At 41.3% G+C, this 20,047-nt stretch overlaps 2 protein-coding genes and 1 long non-coding RNA gene across 3 annotated transcripts; all 3 read left to right on the top strand.

Annotated features, from left to right (window-relative positions):
- The first annotated feature begins 8,833 nt into the window (after window positions 1–8,833).
- Window positions 8,834–13,939, top strand: LOC102705845 (5-oxoprolinase). Its single transcript, XM_006661675.3, has 2 exons — window positions 8,834–9,200; window positions 9,926–13,939. Exon 2 carries the CDS (start codon window positions 9,985–9,987, stop codon window positions 13,747–13,749), a length of 3,765 nt encoding a protein of 1,254 aa, XP_006661738.1. The 5' UTR covers window positions 8,834–9,200; window positions 9,926–9,984; the 3' UTR covers window positions 13,750–13,939.
- A 76-nt stretch (window positions 13,940–14,015) lies between these two features.
- Window positions 14,016–17,006, top strand: LOC107305126 (alpha-N-acetylglucosaminidase-like). Its single transcript, XM_015841762.2, has 3 exons — window positions 14,016–14,776; window positions 15,859–16,070; window positions 16,830–17,006. The coding sequence occupies exons 1-3, from the start codon at window positions 14,676–14,678 to the stop codon at window positions 16,883–16,885; spliced, it is 369 nt and encodes a 122-aa protein (XP_015697248.2). The 5' UTR covers window positions 14,016–14,675; the 3' UTR covers window positions 16,886–17,006.
- Window positions 17,007–17,085: 79 nt separating this feature from the next.
- On the top strand, window positions 17,086–19,296 carry LOC121055482. The gene is made up of 3 exons (XR_005812576.1): window positions 17,086–17,350; window positions 18,136–18,249; window positions 18,916–19,296. It is a non-coding gene; the product is annotated as an uncharacterized LOC121055482 (long non-coding RNA).
- The last annotated feature ends 751 nt before the right edge of the window (window positions 19,297–20,047 follow it).

Genomic DNA, 20,047 nt, shown 5'->3' with positions numbered 1-20,047 from the left:
CGGGTTAGAGAGAGAGAGAGAGAGAGGAAGAGAGGGAGGTGAGCTCGGTGTACGGGTCACCTATGTAGGAGCGGCTTGGGCATGAGGAACGTGCCGCTGACTGGTGGGCCCAGAGGCGTCGGGCCGGTCCACGAGCGAGGGTGGTGCGACCGGTCCATGGGCGGTTGAGAGGCTGCGGGGTTTGCGTGCGTGCGTCGCGTGCGTGGACCTGCCCCGTCCGATCGAAATTTGACGGTGTGGATGGACGGATGCAGCATTTTGTTTTCAAGGAGGAATACTGACCCTCACAACTAGTATTAGGCTGTGTTTTTTAGCAGAAAGAAGACGAAAGATAATTTAATTTTTATTGTAGCTCTTTGATATGTAAATGATGAAATTAGATATTGTAAAATTAAACAACTACTCCACAAAAGTTGATACGATGAACTTTTATATAGGACTTTTTGTAAAAAAGAAAACACCATTAGTAGTTCGAGAAGCATGCGTATAAAAGCTGAGGGATAATCTGACTCAAAAGAACACAGTCGTCTCTTAGTTTCATATTATAAGATATTATGATCATATCTTGATTTATAATATATGGATCAATTAATATGTTTTATACGTGTGTCTAAATTCATTTTAGGGATGATCAAAATATCATATAATATGAAATAGAGATAATATTATATTTGTCTCGAATATAATATTACCTCTCAGATTATCTATCAGGTTTTATTCACCTCTTTCTATGCACGTTATCATGGGTTTTTGTTCATATAACACTTACTGTTGTCCATCTCAAAATATTAAAACATACTTTACTCTTAACACTGCTAGTACCTTGACACATATTTTTTAGATTCATAGTAGTATATATATATATATATATATACTTAATCCATTGTATATCATAATATTTTTTCTTGTCTCATATAGATTGACAATTGATCAATTTATCTGGTATCCAAATAAATATTGGCAAATGTAAAACATCTTATATTTTAAAACGAAGATTTAATACTGGGTTTTAATATCTGAGATAGATAAAATATGGTAACGCAATTAAAAATATTTTTTTTGAATTGGTAGGGCATCGCACACCATATGGTAAACCCAACCCAAACAAATCAGTGCAAAAATATGAGATTTTCTCTACGAGCTTGGCCTTGACTTGTCACACACTGATCACCAGGGCCCCGTTCGGCCGCATGGCTAAGTTAACTTAGCTGTCTCGTTTTCTACGCGCACTCTTTCCAAACCACTAAACGCTGTATTTTTTTTAAAAAAATTATATAGCAAAGTTATTTTAAAAAATGATATTATTTATTTTATATTTTTAAAATAAATAATAATTAATTAATTATGTACTAATATATTACTATGTTTTCCGTACCGGGTAAGTTAACTTATCACCCAAAAAACGAACGCGGCCCAGGTCACCTCGACCACACGCCAAAGTTCAGGGCTTCAGGCCAAAGAGAAAGCATGAGGTGAAGGAGAGGAGAATAGTACAGGTATGGTAATTAAATTTTAAAATATATATTTTTAGGTAGACATGAGTTAACAAGGAATCTCTCATAAGTTGCAACTGTCCAGATTTCAGTTTGAACCAACAAAAGTATGAAATTACAAGCTTAGCAAAGAATAGAAAATATGGCACATAGGCCTAGCTTTTCTATAAGGCCAACCAATCAGCAAGCAGAAGACCCGATAACTCCATAGACAAACCTGAGATAAGTAGTAATCCTATCATGAGCAACTTTGGCTATGAATTAATCCTCTAAACCATATTTTACAGGGGGTAAGTATGAAAATATCAAGCAAACCACGACCACAATAAGAAAAATATAATGTGTGCAAGGAGTAGAGTTCATCAAGGAGGGTTTCATAACAAAACTATGAGAAGTAGTTTTGCCCTACTTTGATAACATTTCATTGGTAAAAAGCGTACAAATTAATATTTTAAAATGGTAGTAATATTAAATTATCATCATCCTCAACATTATCATACCCATAATTTAATTATAAATGATTACTCAAACCATAAGAACATGAATCACCTCATGACATATCTCCATTAATCGAGAGCACGACATGCTTGAATACAATACGACCCTGCATCATCTGCCTAGCTTTTCTGAGGTGATGTCAACAACTAGTTGGGTTAAGGACAACATTGTCGTTCTAGAGTTCCACCTACTACTAGTTACTTCACAATGGGGGGTCTGGCCAATCATAGTAGTTGAACTCTTCACTCTTATTAGGCATAAACAAGGATATGTATTATCATGCTTCCATGAGTCCCACAGTTGTTAGGGCATGTCAAGTTGCACATCATACGGGCTCGTTGTTGCTTGTCCTCTCTAGTCACACGCATTAAACAGGGAGCTACATTGTGCCTTAACCCCTACGTAACCACTCGATCCAACTATTGGCAACCAATTCATACATATGTTCAAACTGATACTATAAAGTGAGCAATTTTTAGCTATATGAAAAGGATGGGCACCAAACGTTCTTTGTGGTAGACACGCTAGTGGGCCACATGGAGTCAGAGGTAGAGGTTGTGAGTCTCATAGGAGGATGTGTAACTATGCAATACCATGCAAATAATTCACACTCCAGATTTCTTATATTCTCTCAATGTATGAGTTAAACCATCCACTGTCGTGGCCAATTTTGATCTTATTATATTTATCATATCGGAGTTATATGAAGAAAGTACACCGGAAACTTCACTTTCAGAGTGCATACAACTAGTAGGTGGGCTAGTGTGGCCAAGAGTGGACCCCATAGCCCATACGAGAATGCACGTTAGGGTTCACAATCCCTATATCGAATCAAAAACTACTCGCAAGCAGTGTCTTTGGATTTCATGAAAACCATTGATAAACCAATAAAAACCAATGAAATCCAAATGAATTGTGTCAAAATTTTAAAATGTTGTTTATTTTTTTGAACTTAATCAAAAAAACCAAATAGATTGTGATATCGATTCGAAATGATTTCCGTTGGTTTGTGAACACTCATGTGCAACTTGTGGCAAGACTAAACTCCATACATGTATTTCCACATTTCCTTGCTAACGAATAAAGAGCATGAGGCACACCACAAACCACATAACATGTGGATGAAGTTGAAAGATATGTTAAGCTCTTTGAGACAACCACATGAAAATGATGCTTTCTTAGGGCATGCTGAATGTATTTAGCTCAACCGGGCATTAGTGTGGGACACAATGCAAGTGGTAGTATTCCACAATGTAGATGTCTGACGAGGGGAATAAGGCGGGGTCAGATGTGAAAAAAATTATCGCTATCTAGGCATCCACATCCCGCAACACGATGGAAGTTCTCTATGTTGGAAAACATTGTACAAATATTGTTGTTACTGCTTTCGCAATGGTTTCTATCGGGTTGTAGGAGGCTATTTTTTAAAAAAAAATTTCCCCGAAATTCTTGGTTATGATTTTTAATTACACCGGAAATACACTTTTTCATGAATTTCTTTGACAAAACTATACTATATATATGAACCTATACAACATTTTTTGGGTTAAATTCTCTCAAATTTTTTGAATTCTCCTCAAATTTAAAGTCAAAATCGTGGCCATACCGAAGTCGTGCCCCCACGGACCCCTCCCCCGGTTACAGCGGTTACCGCCGCGGTAACCGTAGGATCGTAAACCCTGCTACCTACTACAGGAGGTAGCCATGACAAGTCGACAACCCAGCTGCATTGCACGACCCCATTGCGAGGTTGGCTGAGCCACAACGAGGGATCCTGCTGTGGGTTAGTTGCTTGAAAATTGAATTTGAATTTGAATAGAAACATTGAAGTATATCAACCGGTAGTTTAGTTACTCTGAAATTTGAATGGGTCAATTGAACTAGATGCACTGATTTAGATGTAGTTGATAACAATATTGAAATGGACCAATATTTGATTGAGATGTAGATGCTGTCAATATTGTTTGATTCCATTCATTGAAAATGGATTCATCTTGCTGGTTAAGGATAAGGACATAATCACTCATTTTCAAAATACCAAGCATCAAAAAGTTCTTCTTTAAATTATAAGATTTCTTATTATTTTTGCTATCTTCTATCATCTATGTATTTGATATGTCGAACAATTATTGATTATTAATTTAATTATATGAAAAAAATGAAATTATGCTTAACTGTCTGTTATATGTGCTACATATTACTCCCTCTGGATTTTTGTTTGCCGTGATTTTGGATCTATGTTTGACCATTTGTCTTATTCATAAATTTTCTGAAAAATATCTAAACTATAAATCATGGTTAAAGTTTTTTTAAAACAAATCACAATAAAATAATTAATATTACGTAATTTTTTTTGAAAAAAATGAAAGGTCAAAGGTAGATACAAAAGTCAATGGTGTCAAACAATGACGTAGCTAGGGGCGACTAACCCAACCTAGTGACAGAGAAGCCAAAAGTTAGGGGGAATTTAACTATTTCCCACTTTTAGGTTTGGCAATTAGCCAAATACACTTCTTAGGATTGCACTTATTAGTTTGCTATTAGAGATAGAAGCTTTTCTGTTTTTTGCCACCTTTTGCACTATACACTGCCATATGTGCATGCCAGCGTGGAATGGACGCACGAAATTACCACTCCACCCTTACCTTCGAAACCCTAAATCAGTCCCTATCCCCCTCTCTCTCATTTTCCTATCTTCACACGTCGCCATCGATTGGCCACGTCGGGCCGTCAACGCCCCCCCCCCCCCGTGCTAGCCCCGCGCCATTGACGCTCACAGACCCAACGCCTGCCGGGGACACGACCGCCAGCCCCGCACCCCTGCTAGCTGCACGCTCGTCGGCTCAGCTCTAGCCGGCCCCTCGCCCTTTGGCTCGGCACCTGCCATCCATGTGCCCGCCGGCTCAGCACCCATCGGCTATGCGCTCGCCGACCCTGCACCCATCCCGCCGAAGAGGAGTCTCACTTTGTCGTCGGCCGCTAGTCCCACATTCTTGAGTTGATGTCGATGAGTCAACATCTGTCTCCATCAATCCGCCAGACCAACGTCGCATCGTGGATAGGGATGACAATTTGGGTACGGGTACAGGGTACCCGCCAGGTACCCGACTCGACGGGGATGGGTACAGGTATAATTTTTTACCCGCGGGTAGTACCAGTACCAGACCCGAATCAAAACGGGTATGGGCACGGGTATTTTTTCCCACCCGTGGGTAGCCCGTCGGGTACCCGAACGTAGCCATTGAATTTTGGCTAAAAACTTATTATGTTAGTCATGCAATAATATTTGTGATGTACTCCCTTTTAGCTAAAAATTTTGATGTGACCTATGTCTTGAACTTTTGATGTGTGATGCAATATTGAATGGTTGAATCTGAACATCAGATAATGTGCTATGTACTATTGTTATTGCTATGATTAGTTTGTTGTATTTGTTGCAATATTTTATTATGAGCAATATGTTGTATTTGTTGAACTTTTTATGTGTGATGTAATATTGTATTATGAGCGGTATGTTTAGTTTGTTGTATATGTTAAAATGGTTATTTTGATGTGCTTTTGATATGTGAAATAATAGACCCGATGGGTACCCGATACCTGCCCGGTACCCGATGGGTATGGGTATCATATTTTACCCGCGGGTATGGGTACGGGTAGAAAATTCTACCCACAAGCTTCGAGTTGGCGGGCAGGTAATTGCTCTACTCGCACCAAACCTGACCCGTTGCCATCCCTAATCGTGGACAAGGATCTCCTCCTAGTTGTATTCTCCGTTGCATGCATGGAGTTAGATGTGTTTAGACTTGCTGTTAGGGTTGCTACATATGTTGCGAACCTAGAGTATGGAATGCTACAAATATCAGATCAGAAATATGATTGGTGGGTTGATATTAGCAGCATGTATAGTTTGGATCAATTTCGTGATGAATTCGCTAGTAAGGTAATTTGGCCAAGCCAAGAAATTATGGTTTAGGGTTTGGACACTAAAAATGGCACTGAATGTAAATTGATAACCAATGAAGAATTTCGACAGTGGATGAACTCAATGTGGGATGAGAAAAAACAAAGGTGGGAAGGAAGAAAGTTAAGGGTGCTAAAGATGACCAACCCACTACCACTTAAGGTCAACCAACTACACCAAAAACAAGAGCAGCTGCAGCCAAAGAAGCAGGTACAGAATCCTAACTAGCTACACAAACAAGCAGCTACAGAATCCTAACTAGCTAAAGGGTCTGTTTGGGGGAGCTTCTCTTAGCTGCAGCTTTTTCCAAAAGCTGCTTCTGCCAGAAGCTGCCCCAAACGGTCCACATCCACAGCTTCTGAGAATCTGTATTTACAGATTCTGGAGAATGAACTAAGAATCCAGAAGCTTGCTAGTTACAGATTCTGGAGAACGAACTAAGAATCCAGAAGCTGGCTACCAAGCAGCTGCTTCTCAAAATTGAAAGCTCCCCCAAACAGGCCCAAAGAATCACTAGGAGGTAAGGCACTGCTGTGTTGTTTTCCATATTATTCACTTAACTTTGATTCTTGTCTTACTTACACCCATCACAAACATCAGGAGATTGGCATTAGAGGTAGGTCAAGGGTCCAGTGAAACAACACAACCAGTTGAGATGCAAGCACCAGTGCAACCAACCAAGAAGCTCACACCAAGGAAAAAGCTAGCTCTCTAAGCAACAGCCCAAGCTTTGAATTAAAATGTCTCAAACTGCTAGTATTTTGAACTTCTAATGTGCATGGCCTGTTTAACCATTTTGTTATGGCCTGATGATTGCAAGGACGTTGAATTTCTAATGTGCTTTTGTAAGGATGTATGCCATGATGGACATGTTTGTATGTCATGATAAACCTGTTATGTATGGACTATTTGTGTGACCAGCTATGGCCTTATAGACCTCTGGCTTAGTTGTGTGGCATATGATGATGAACATGTTATTTGTATCGTTGATGAATCATGATAATGAATGCCATGTTCTCCATGAATTGAGGCACTTATGTTGTATGTATGGTTTCATATTTCAATCTGAAAGGCTGCTCGATTTTTTTAGATATTGGATATTAATTAATCCTTGAATATGTATGTCAAACTAATTGAATTGACCAAATATTCTCTGATGGATGCTTATATTGCCAAATATTGTTTCTGTTGCATATATCACTGCAACAACTATTTAATGTGCATGCAATATTGTAGCTCTATATTGCTAAACATTGTTTCTGATTCAACCCTATATTGTAGCTATTTGTATGGTAAATTAGGGGTAGAGTGGTAATTTCACACGTCACATCTGGCATTATACATTGCAAAAGGTGGTAAAGAAAGAAAAGCTTTCCTCTTCAATAGTAGGGATGGCAATTCTGCCCACGGGTATAGGTACCTGACGGGTATGGGTATGGACGTCATTTTTTACCTGTGGGCATGCCCGCCCGTAACCCGACTATCTAGTGGGTAGCAGTTGGATTTTTAATTTTACCCGCAGGTAACCTGTACCCAACCCGAAAATTATATAAAGGATGTTTAATAGGCTTCTTCTATTATAGCCGAATTGGCCCATATACAAAATGATATATATGCCAAAAAAACCTAACTAATTCCATCATCTCACTCTCCCACTTTCTTTTCAACCGGCGGTGGCGGCATCAATCTCTCTCACTCTCTCGGCTAGTTAGCTTTTCTTTAGGCGTCCGGAGGGAGAGTGGCATCCGTGGGGCAACGTGCGTCCACGGTGTGGCAGCCGCCATGGGGCGGCGACATCCAGGTAGGGCAGGCAGCCAGCGGCGGCTGCGTCCGTGGGACGGTGAAATCTTGGCATGACAGGCGGCCAGCGGCTTCCACGAGCGGGCGACGACATCCACGGGGCGGCGGGCGACCACCGACAACGTCCACAAGGCGGCGGCATCCACAGGGCGGTGGCGGCATCCACCGGCACGGCGTCCGCGGGACAGCGACATCCTGGCGCGACGGGTGGCTAGCGGCCTCCACGAGCGAGCGGCGGCGTCCACGGGGCTGTGGGCGACCATCGGCGGCGTCCACAGGGCGACGACGGCATCCACCGGCGGCGGAGGCGTCCACGGGTGGGCGGAGGCGTCCATGGGTGGGCGGCGGCGGCTCCAAGGTGCAGGCGATGGTTCGACTGCTTGGGCGGGGCAGCTGGCAGGCGAGGGGGGAGGAGGAAGCGGGCAGCTAGCGGGTACCTGGGCACCCGTCGGGTATGGTTTTTTGCCTGTGGATCAATTCGGGTACGGGTCGGGTACGTAAGTGCGGGGTATTGGGTCGGGTATGTTCCTGCTCTACCCATACCCAGTCCGACCCATTGCCATCCCTATTCAATAGCATAATAAATGCTAGAAGGGTATTTGACACGTTGCCAAACATAAAAGCGGACTAACTAGTTAAGGGCCATGTTTAGTTCCCAAAATCATTTCTCAAAAACATCACATCGAATCTTTAAACACCTAAATGGAGCATTAAATATTGATAACAACTAAAACTAATTACACAGTTACGAACGAAACCGTGAGACAAATCTTTTGCCTAATTAATGCATGATTAACCATAAGTGCTACGGTAACCAACATACACTAATGATGGATTAATTAGACTCAAAAGATTCGTCTCGCGGTTTCCAAGTGAAATCTAAAATTTATTTTATAATTAAACTATATTTATTTAATACTTTAAATATACGACCGACCCGCCTTCTAAAAATTTTTGTGAACTTAACGGGCCTAAATTTCACAAAAGAAAATTTGGGATAAGACGCAGGTGCGCGGCTGGCGGCGGTAGATCTATCTAGAGCCCAAGAGGCGAGCAGCGAAGACAGCTGTGCGCGCTGCTTCTCCATCGCATGTGCAGCGGCTTGTGGCGGCGCTCCCTCCCTCGCATGTGAACCGCGCCGCCGCCTAGCCTCCGTCCGCTCGCCCGCCTCCCCGCCGTGGCCGCCCGCCCGTTTCCACTCCCCGTCTCCCCACGGCCGGCGGCCCGTCTCATCGCCTGCCTCCCCGCCCGTCTCCAGTCCCTTCCTCCCCGTGGCCGGCGGCCCGCCTCCAGTCCTCGCCTGCCTCCCCGCCGCCCTGGGCGCCTTTGCCTGCCAACGCGGCTGCGCCTGGCCGGTGGTCGCTGCCCCGCCTGCCTGACCGACCGTCTCCTGCACGCTGCACGGCAGCCAGGCACCCCAAGCAGCCTCTGCGAGTCTCCGTGAGACGGTGGGTCAGTTTGCTAACTTACGATTCGTGAATCGTGAATGGATGGAAGTGATATTTGCAACTGATATTTGACAATTTACAATTCGTGGATGAATGAAAGTGAATAAAGCACTAGTTTAGGATTGGGTTATTTTTTGGAAGATTAGGATTGGGTTATTCATGAAGAGGAGTGGGATATTGCATCATTCTTCCAAAACCATGAAGCTGTTATCGATTAGTTATGTATGGTTGTAACGATTAGTTTTGCATAATTGTATCGAGTTTAAAATTTGTATTTATATATGGAAATTGTGGTATTATAATTTTTTTATGTGCTGCCAAATTATGCTGCAGGACTACCCAGGGAAAAATTCCTAGCTACGCCACTGGTGTCAAATAAAAAAAAATCAGTGATAGTATAACACTATTAGTTTAGAATCAAATATTAGAGTTTTGGTTATAATTTTGTTTTCCTCCCCATTTCGAATACCCAATTTCAAAATCCTAGACCCACCACTGCTTATGGGGAAATGGAGATTGATCCATCCGCACTAGTACTGTCTTTTTCTTCCAGTCCTCGCAAAGTCTTGGAATCTGTGCGAATTCTGAGCTCGGATTTCTTGCCCTCGTTTGATTAAATCACAGTACAGCTCCGTGCTGCACCTCACTTGTGCAGCAATCCATCTCTCATTACCAGATTAATCTCACAGAGTTGTATCAACACCATTTTGGTGTTTGTTTTCCAGGGGACGCAGATTCTGAGGTTCTTCAACCTTCTTCTGGTGGTCTGCGGGAGGAGAGAAGGATGGGCAGCACGGAGAAGTTCAGGTTCTGCATTGACAGGGGTGGCACCTTCACCGACATCTACGCCGAGGTGCCCGGGAGGAAGGAGGGCCACGTGATGAAGCTTCTATCCGTCGACCCATCCAACTACGACGATGCCCCGATTGAAGGGATCAGGAGGATCCTAGAGGAGTTCTCCGGTGAGAAGATCCCGCGGTCGTCCAAGATTCCCACCGGCAAGATTGACTGGATTCGGATGGGCACCACGGTGGCAACGAATGCGCTTCTTGAGAGGAAGGGTGAAAGGATCGCGCTTTGTGTGACGCGCGGGTTCAGGGATTTGCTTCAGATTGGTAACCAGGCTCGGCCGAATATATTCGATCTCAAGGTGTCGAAAGCGTCGAATCTGTATGAGGAGGTGGTTGAGGTTGATGAGAGGGTTGAGCTTGTTGGCGATGGTGAGAGGGATGGCTCATCTGCTGTTGAAGGGATCTCGGGGGAATTGGTTAGGGTGGCGAAGCCAGTTGATGTCGAAGCATTGAAGCCTTTGTTGAAAGGTTTGCTTGAGAAGGGGATAAGATGCTTGGCAGTGGTTTTAATGCACTCGTACACTTATCCTCATCATGAGCTTCTCATTGAGAAATTGGCACTGGAGATGGGATTCAAGCATGTATCGTTGTCTTCGTCATTGACACCGATGGTCCGTGCGGTACCTCGTGGCTTGACAGCCAGTGTGGATGCTTATCTCACACCAGTCATCAAAGAGTACCTATCAGGATTCATGTCCAGATTTGAAGGGGGAGGTGACCAGGTGAATGTGCTGTTTATGCAGTCAGATGGTGGTCTGGCACCAGAGAGGAGATTCTCTGGGCACAAAGCAGTATTGTCTGGTCCTGCAGGTGGTGTGGTTGGCTACTCACAGACCTTGTTTCAACTTGAGACATCCAAACCACTGATTGGGTTTGACATGGGTGGTACATCTACAGATGTGAGCCGCTACGATGGAAGCTATGAACAAGTTCTGGAGACCCAAATTGCTGGGGCAATAATACAAGCTCCCCAGCTTGACATAAACACAGTGGCTGCTGGTGGCGGATCGAAACTTAAGTTTCAGTTTGGAGCTTTCAAGGTTGGACCAGAATCTGTTGGAGCACACCCTGGTCCTGTTTGCTACAGAAAAGGTGGTGAACTGGCCATAACTGATGCTAATTTGATTCTGGGAACTGTTATTCCTGATTACTTTCCATCCATATTTGGTCCTAATGAAGATTTGCCCCTTGATTATGATGCTACAAGAAAGGCGTTTGAGAATCTTGCTGTTGAGATAAATTCTCACCGAAAGAGTCAGGACCTATCAGCGAAGGACATGACAGTTGAGGAGATTGCCCTGGGATTTGTCAATGTTGCAAATGAGGCGATGTGCCGACCTATACGGCAGTTAACTGAAATGAAGGGGCACGATACTAAGAACCATGCCCTCGCATGCTTTGGTGGTGCTGGTCCTCAACATGCATGTGCTATGGCAAGGTCCCTTGGCATGTCTGAGTTACTTATTCATCGCTACTGTGGTATACTGAGTGCATATGGGATGGGCCTTGCTGATGTTATTGAGGACTTGCAAGAGCCATACTCTGCTGTCTATAATGATGATTCTGCTGAAGAAGCATCTCGAAGGGTAGAGCTTTTAGTAAAGCAAGTGAAAGAAAAGTTAATAGAGCAGGGTTTTGGAGAGGACAGCATCAGGACATATTCGTACTTGAACATGAGGTATGAGGGAACTGATACAACAATCATGGTTAAACACCCAGAGGAATCTGGAAGTGACTATGCTAATGAGTTTGTAAAACTATTTCAACAAGAGTATGGCTTCAAATTGGTAAACAGAAAAATACTCATATGTGATGTGAGGGTCCAGGGTGTTGGTGCTACAAATATCTTGCAGCCTCATGAACTGACACCAGTATCAACAAAACCTGTGCAAGAAAGTTCATGTAAAATTTATTTTTCATATGGATGGCAAGAAACACCACTTTACAAGCTTCAGAATTTGGGCTATGGGCATGTATTGGAGGGTCCTGCAGTTATTATGAATGGGAACAGTACAGTGATTGTAGAAAAAGACTGTAAAGCTATTATCACCAGGTATGGTAACATAAAAATTGAGATTAGTTCTGCTCCAAACACTGTAAAAGTATCAGAGACAGTCGCTGATGTGGTCCAACTTTCTATCTTCAATCATCGATTCATGGGTATAGCTGAACAGATGGGTCGGACACTTCAAAGAACTTCCATTTCTACCAATATAAAGGAAAGATTGGACTTCTCTTGTGCTCTGTTCAGTCCAGATGGTGGCTTAGTTGCAAATGCCCCTCATGTCCCTGTGCATTTAGGAGCTATGTCTAGCACCGTGTGCTGGCAGCTCAAATATTGGGGTGATAATCTCCATGAGGGTGATGTTCTTGTAACAAACCATCCATGTTCAGGGGGTAGCCATCTTCCAGACATAACAGTTGTCACACCTGTTTTCAATGAAGGCAAGCTTATCTTCTTTGTTGCTAGTAGAGGTCACCATGCAGAGATTGGTGGTATCACCCCAGGAAGCATGCCTCCTTTCTCAAAAAGCATTTGGGAGGAAGGTGCTGCCATCAAAGCATTTAAACTTGTTGAGAGAGGTGTTTTCCAAGAGGAAGGAATAGTTCACTTGCTACAGTCACCATCCTCTGATGAACTTACAAACCATAAGATTCCAGGAACACGTAAGATCCAAGATAATCTTTCTGACCTCCGTGCTCAGGTGGCAGCAAACCAGCGCGGAATAACGCTAATCAAAGAACTGATAAGTCAGTATGGCTTGATCACTGTTCAATCTTATATGAATCATGTTCAAAACAATGCTGAAGAAGCTGTTAGAGAAATGCTTAAGGTAGTTGCATCGAGAGTTAGAAAGGAGAATGGGTCTTGTGTCATCGAAGATGAAGATTATATGGATGATGGATCAGTGCTCCATTTGAAGCTCACTCTTGATTCTAGTAAAGGTGAAGCAACCTTTGACTTTGAGGGCACCAGTCCTGAGGTGTATGGTAACTGGAATGCTCCGGAAGCAGTAACAGCGGCTGCTGTGATATACTGCCTGCGGTGCTTGGTGGATGTAGATATACCTCTAAATCAAGGGTGCCTTGCTCCTGTGAAAATCCTAATTCCCAAGGGCTCTTTCCTTTCACCCAGTGAGAAGGCTGCAGTTGTTGGTGGTAATGTGTTAACTTCTCAGAGAGTGACTGACGTTGTCCTAATGGCATTCCAAGCATGTGCCTGCTCTCAGGGTTGTATGAACAATCTGACATTTGGAGATGACACTTTCGGTTACTACGAGACTATTGGAGGTGGTTCTGGGGCTGGGGCAAGCTGGGATGGTACAAGTGGCGTTCAGTGTCACATGACAAACACAAGGATGACTGACCCAGAAATCTTTGAACAGCGATACCCCGTTCTTTTACATAGATTTAGCATCAGGGAGAATAGTGGAGGTGCTGGTTTTCACAGAGGTGGTGATGGCCTTGTAAGAGAGATTGAATTTCGCCGGCCTGTTGTTGTGAGTATTCTTTCAGAGAGAAGGGTGCATGCTCCCAGGGGACTGAAGGGAGGGGAAAATGGGGATCGCGGTGCAAACTATCTCATCAAGAAAGATGGCCGCAGAATTTACCTTGGTGGGAAGAACACTGTCATGGTTAATGTTGGTGAGGTTCTTCAGATTTTCACTCCTGGTGGTGGTGGTTTTGGATCTCCTTGATGGCCATTCTTGTGGATGCTCATCTAGCTTGGTTCTTACCGTCATTTCTACTTCTATAGTCCTATGTATATCCACAAATAAAACATACAGAAGGCAAGTACCTGCACAAATATTGTCTGATACAGATTTAAACTGTTCTTGCTTCTGAAACATTGGAGCTGAATAAAGAAGCATTGTTGTTGCTTGTTTACATTACTGGCGTTCAACTTAATATTTTTTCTGTTAAACAGATAATAAGAATTACTGCTACCATGGTGCTTATGACTGCACTCATTGAGTTCATTCTGTGTATTACATTTGAATACAGGTGCATTAGATATAGCAATTTATCGAACCAGAGGCCATGAGCCTGAATAAGGAACTGCAAAGAACATAAAGAATTCAATAATATAATCAAGATAAATTATTTGATATGAGCACTGAGAACAATACAAGAAAGAACTAAGATGTATAAATTAGTATAGGGCTAATAATTTGATACATTTTTCTATTTAGTTCTATACAATAGATTTCTGTCATAAATAAATCACCAGAGTTAAGGTGAGATCACATCCTGTTGAGCCACAGTATCATACACACAACCATCAAGGAGATCCAATACATGCTTTGCATGAAAGCTTAGTTCAGGTTCTCACTTCTGAATCTAATTTTGAGCTGAAAAAAATTCTTTGAGCAGATATGTGATGCACATTTCCCCCCTACAACATTCTTAAGATCCTCTTGCATACTTAAAAAGAAGGTAGCACCACCCTTTTCTTGCACATCTAGAGAAAATAAGCAGAAACTCTGCACATTTTAGCATCCCATATGCACCCTTTTCACTTACAGTACGTTCTGATCGAATATGCATCCCAGATAAAAGTATTGTCTAGTTCTTTTTTCTTGTTTTCTATGTCATTCTGTGCAGAGGTTTACTGGTGAGCAAAATGTATGAGACGGCAAAGGATATCACACTTAATCTTGTATATCTTGTTGAGAAATACGGTTTTGTCCTGAACAGGGCAAGATCGTACTACACTGACCGAAGGTGACAATCTCTCTGTCGTAGCATTCTGTTTGGTAAATATGGTCTGTACTTTCAACATCCATGCATATTTTTATATGAAGTTTAATGGACCTTAATTAATTTCCCTTCACTGAAAACTCCTTTCGGTCTTAATACTGCAAGCGAAATATACATAACTTAGAATGCAATGCATTTCTAGCAAACTCTTTTAAATCCTCGAGGGAATATCCCTCGTTTCTTGCATGTCATCTAAATGGTTATGAAAAAAATTTAAAAGATAAACTAATGAATGATATATCACTACACCAATATGTAAGATCAAATTTGAATTTCTTAATATGTGTATAGTAATCATAGTTTAATTTTCTATTTTTATTACAATTTATAGATGTCGAATTTGCGTATGCATGTTTGTGGAATGTTATATCACATATTAACATATCTTGTGTCAATTTCTTTATAACTATTTGGGTGATATGCAAAAACAAGGGGACATCCCATGAGAGTTTACAATCCATTTCCAATATTTCTGTACAGTCGTTGTCTGAGACCTTGTCTTTGTGCAGCCAGCCACCACTTTTAAGTTCCATGATTTTAGACTGGTGATATGGTTTTTGTAAAGAGGGTATTTCCTTCACTGCTGAAAGAGCATAGTTTCTGGATGTCAGGTAGCTGATAGTCTGATATTGAGGTAGCTGATAGTCTATGATATTGCTGAAAGGGTATTTCCTTCACTGCTCCTACGGTTTAAATTTAGGAAGCTACAATATATTCAGTGATAGTCTGTGATATTGAGGCTGGGTTTAGATAGGAGTGGTTTTGCAGGACCTTCAATTAAGTCTGATGCCATCTAACTGCTAAAACATGTCCATTAGACTGATGAAAAATGCGAGTGCAAAGTATCTATTTCTACAATTGTCCCTTTTTTGGGTACTTGCATTTTTTCATAACTCAAAACGTTGTCTTGAGATGAACTGTCTTAACATAGGAGAATCTGTGGAGAATATTTCGTTACTATATCTAAATGCTTCCAAAACAGAAAAAAAGTGCTACGGTTTGGTTTCATTGCAAAAGTGAATGCAATTACCTCACATGGTGTACAGGATCCAGGGTACCACTGCGGTTGAGCTCACATCCGGTCTTCACTGGTATCTCAAATACTGGTGTGGCGCACACATTTCTTGGGACAAGACTGGCGGTGCACAGCTGGCATCGGTTCCTTTGCCTGAGCATCTGCCACAAGTAAAAGGGACAGGAGTGAAGATTGAGCACCCTGTTCCCTGGAATTACCATCAGAACGTTGTCACCTCTAGCTGTGAGTTTCATGATTTTCCTATTTATCGTAACGTTTGTTCTGCTCCATAGATCATAACCAGACCACTCAAATCAAACTGCTGCTAATATTTTATTGCACTCCAAAGAAATACTTTTTTTATTTTTGTTAAGCTATTGAAATTGGTCATCCAGGTCTGCTGCAAAACAAATGCTTGTATTTATATGTTGTTAGATGGATACAAAATGTTGTAACCTACTGAAGCTATTAGTTATACCACCGCTCATGTGGATGATCAGTACTTTAATTTGTTCCATGTACCGAACAACGTGCTATTTTTGTGCCGAACATGTAAAATTTCACTTAAGCTATATAACATTTATCCATGTACTGGGTGTTTCCATGATTTAAAATCAGTGACGTATCATAACTTATGTACTTCGAAAAATGTACCCTCTTTATATCCTAAATAAGTCTATCTTTACAGGTTAGCATCCACCATTAATCCCAAATTAAGTTCAATTTTCTGTTGTTCTCCTTCATAGACATGCACACTTACTTTCTTGTTGTAGTCAAATGGAGCCATTAGTGTTTCCTGTTTAATCACCCAAAGCCTTACATCCATGCTTTCAAAAGTGATTGTCAAGTTCACCATTCATTAAGATGTGTTGTGGTGGCTTTATCCTCAACTTATAAATTTTGTGAAGGACACAACTCAAACTGAGCTCTTTTTTTTTGTAAAGGAGGAAGCTTAATTTGGATTAAGTACATGTTATTCTCTATTCTCCTTGAATTTCGCAGTGTTATTTTGCCCTGCAGTCTTTCACGGATGGTGTTTGTGTTCAGTAGGTGGCTGAAGCCATCAAAATTGGTATTGAAATGAGCTCAGGTAAACTTGGTTCTCAAACTTGGTATGCAACATATACGAGTTGTGCACATGGGCATCTCTGCGGACTCTGTGCAGCTGTCAATTTTGAATCACCCAACAGTAAGGTTAAGATCTGACGTTTCAGCAAAGTTCTTTAATGTCTAACTACAAAACTGTACATCATTCTTGCAGTGTGTTCGTGTCATCGATAAAGCAAAGTTGACGATATATCCAACTGCAACAGATAGGTCAAAACTTCTATATGTGCTGCATATCCTTAAATCCATGCTTCCAGAAGTGAACGTCAGGGTTATCATTTATGAAGATGTGTGCTGGTAGATGTGCCATTTTGGTGCTATTTATGACCTTTCTGCTAATGAATCCAGGGTATTCGAACTATTGAAAGAGCTGCTATCAGCCAGACTGAAGACAGATACACCTCATTACTTCAAGGGTAAGAGTTTATATTATTCATAGTTTTAGTACCATGAATGTTCAGGTTGTCATAGTCTCATCGATAAGGCAAAGTTCACGACATATCCAACTGCAATAGATAGGTCCAAACTTCCATATGGGTTGTACAGCCTCAGATCCATGCTTCGAAAAGTGATTGTGAAGTTTACCATTTATTAAGATGTGTGGTGCTAAATGTGCCATTTTGGTGCTATCTCTGGCTTTTGTACTAATCAATCTAGGGTATCCCAACTATTCAAAGGGTTGTTTATCAGCCAAACTGAACACAAGCACAGCTTCTTAGTCGAAGGGTGAGAGTTTATATTATTCATAATTTTGCTACCATCAATGTTGACGTAGTACATTTGTTTGGCCATTGTTAGAAGTTTATTGTCATATTTTTGTAGATACTACAGCTCTAGGGTCTTGTCTCTTGTTCATGACTTTTAGTACCATCAATGTTCAGGTTGTACATTTATTGACCTTTGTTACATGTTTATTGCATTATTTGTATATATATCCCTATGATTCCAGGGTGTTTACACTTGGAATGACTTATGAGTTTCTGCCTTAGTCCAATTTCTTATTATTTTCCTGCAACAGTACAATACTAATCAAAAGTTATGTAATTACAGAACAAACCTATTGGCAATACTGGGTACTCCAGTACATGTGAATTTGTGCCATCAGCAGCTTTTCTGTTCTCTGTCTTTTTGTTTGCCAAGCAACATGTACCGTACTTTAAACTCTAATTTCTTGTTTGGAACATGTTTTCTGCTGTTCCAGCGAGGACAAGCCTAGGAAAATATGACGTAATCTGTCGGAGCTAAGCTTAAAGAAAAACGCGATGAGGACAGCTTGAAGTTTGTTCAGAAGGCGGTTCACACACCGAGAAAACAGGTAGTTTACTTTCATTGCTTTGCTGAACTCTTGTAGGTGGAAGGAAAAAAATTGTACCAGTTAATGATAATCAAATGCATACATATTGTCAACTTAATCCAAATACATATGTCAGAGATATCCTGATTTTGCAACACCAGATAACTGAGGGCAACTTCTAAAGGTCATTATGTCATCACATAGTTCTGCTTTTGACATTTTGCTACCCGCATCTAATTTAAATGCATTGAACCTTGCATGTTTGGAAAGACCTTTTTTTTTTTGAGATAAAAAGACCTGTTAATCACATAGTTTCATGTTTGCAATTTTACTTTCAGACCCATCGTCGTCATAGCTTACATGACCTTTTTTTGCTTTCCTTCCACTATTTGCCCTATCTACCTGAAAGCCATAAAATACTATTACCTATTTACATGGCTTTTCAACTTTCTATTGCCATCAAGATCAAATGTTCAAACAATCATCCCCAACATATTTTGCGTTTGTGGTCCGAACACTTGCTCTTTACGGGTCACCAATTGTTCGCTAGCCGTATGGTTAATTGTTATTCCCTGTCCCGTTATAACTTGACTTTGTCATTTCATTTCTTGCACAGGTTTGCATACAGACATCCATCTAAATCATCGACATATTTTTAAGGCTAATTTTGTTTCTTCTATTTTCTAGGTCGGCTTCTTTTGCGTCGCAACAGGCGGGCAGTGCAAGTCATTATGATACACTGTTCTTTACAGACATTGCCAGTTAAGCCACTCCATTATTTGGTGCCGTGGGTGCAATAAGATGATGCTTCCGCTCTTATCTGTTGGATTATTACTTTTGTACGTCAGGTCCACTGAAAATAAACTGGTCAATTTTGTATGGACTACAATTGTGTTGCTTTATGTGGTTATTTTTGCTACTGTTTGGTTTGCACCTGGTTTGCTTTTCGATGGCTGCTCTCTACTTTTCTATACAACGAGCTATTGCCCTACATGATTAGCAAGATTTTCCTTCCCATTGCGTGTAAATTTGTAATCAAGTTGTTATATGGTTCGGTCACCATATGGTTTCCATGCATTCTGTGCTGTTAACTACTGTGCTCAATGTCGGTGTTCTCTGTAAATACCGTGCCAAGCTCCATCCTTCCCGGAATTTAAATGCCGTTTAAAATTAATCCACCAACCACGACCAGGTCGAGGCCTTTCCTTCAAATGAGCCCAAATACTGTACATACGAACTGCTCTATATAATTTGATCAGCAATTAAGACGGATTCAGCAAGTTATGGAGTTCGTCATGATATTAGAATTCTGAACATGTAGTTTATAGATTCAGCATGCTTTGTATAAATCCGGTTTAGCATTTTTTTGTAGTTCACTTATTCAATATTAATGTGGTCATAGTAGCTAGAGGTGCATGTTGAAACAAAATATTCTTAATTTGTTACAAGCCAACAATGTTCAGAAATTTGACATGATCCTTTGTACACAACTCAGATGGAACAGGACATAACTTTCTTTGCTAAACTCATTGAAGAGAGCATAATATCAGAAAGATTTTCAGAGGCTTCAAAAGCATGCCATAATGCAATTGAATCTGTTCTGTGGAACTGACGTGGAGCAATGGCTTGACTACTGGCTTCCTACTGATGGAAACTGCCAGGTTCTTACAAATGATCTCAGTTGATCTCTTCTAATCTTACCCAGTTGTGAAAGCGCCTTTGATTTTATTATCTTGATAGCACTATACAGGGAGTCTACCAATGGAAATCTAACTCGTAAAACCGCATAATTTTTGCTTCTAATTTTGTACCTTTGTGG

The sequence above is a fragment of the Oryza brachyantha genome, chromosome 10 (genome assembly GCF_000231095.2).
Source record: "Oryza brachyantha chromosome 10, ObraRS2, whole genome shotgun sequence".
NCBI classification, from domain to species: domain Eukaryota; kingdom Viridiplantae; phylum Streptophyta; class Magnoliopsida; order Poales; family Poaceae; genus Oryza; species Oryza brachyantha.
This window is presented reverse-complemented; position numbering and strand designations above follow the sequence as displayed.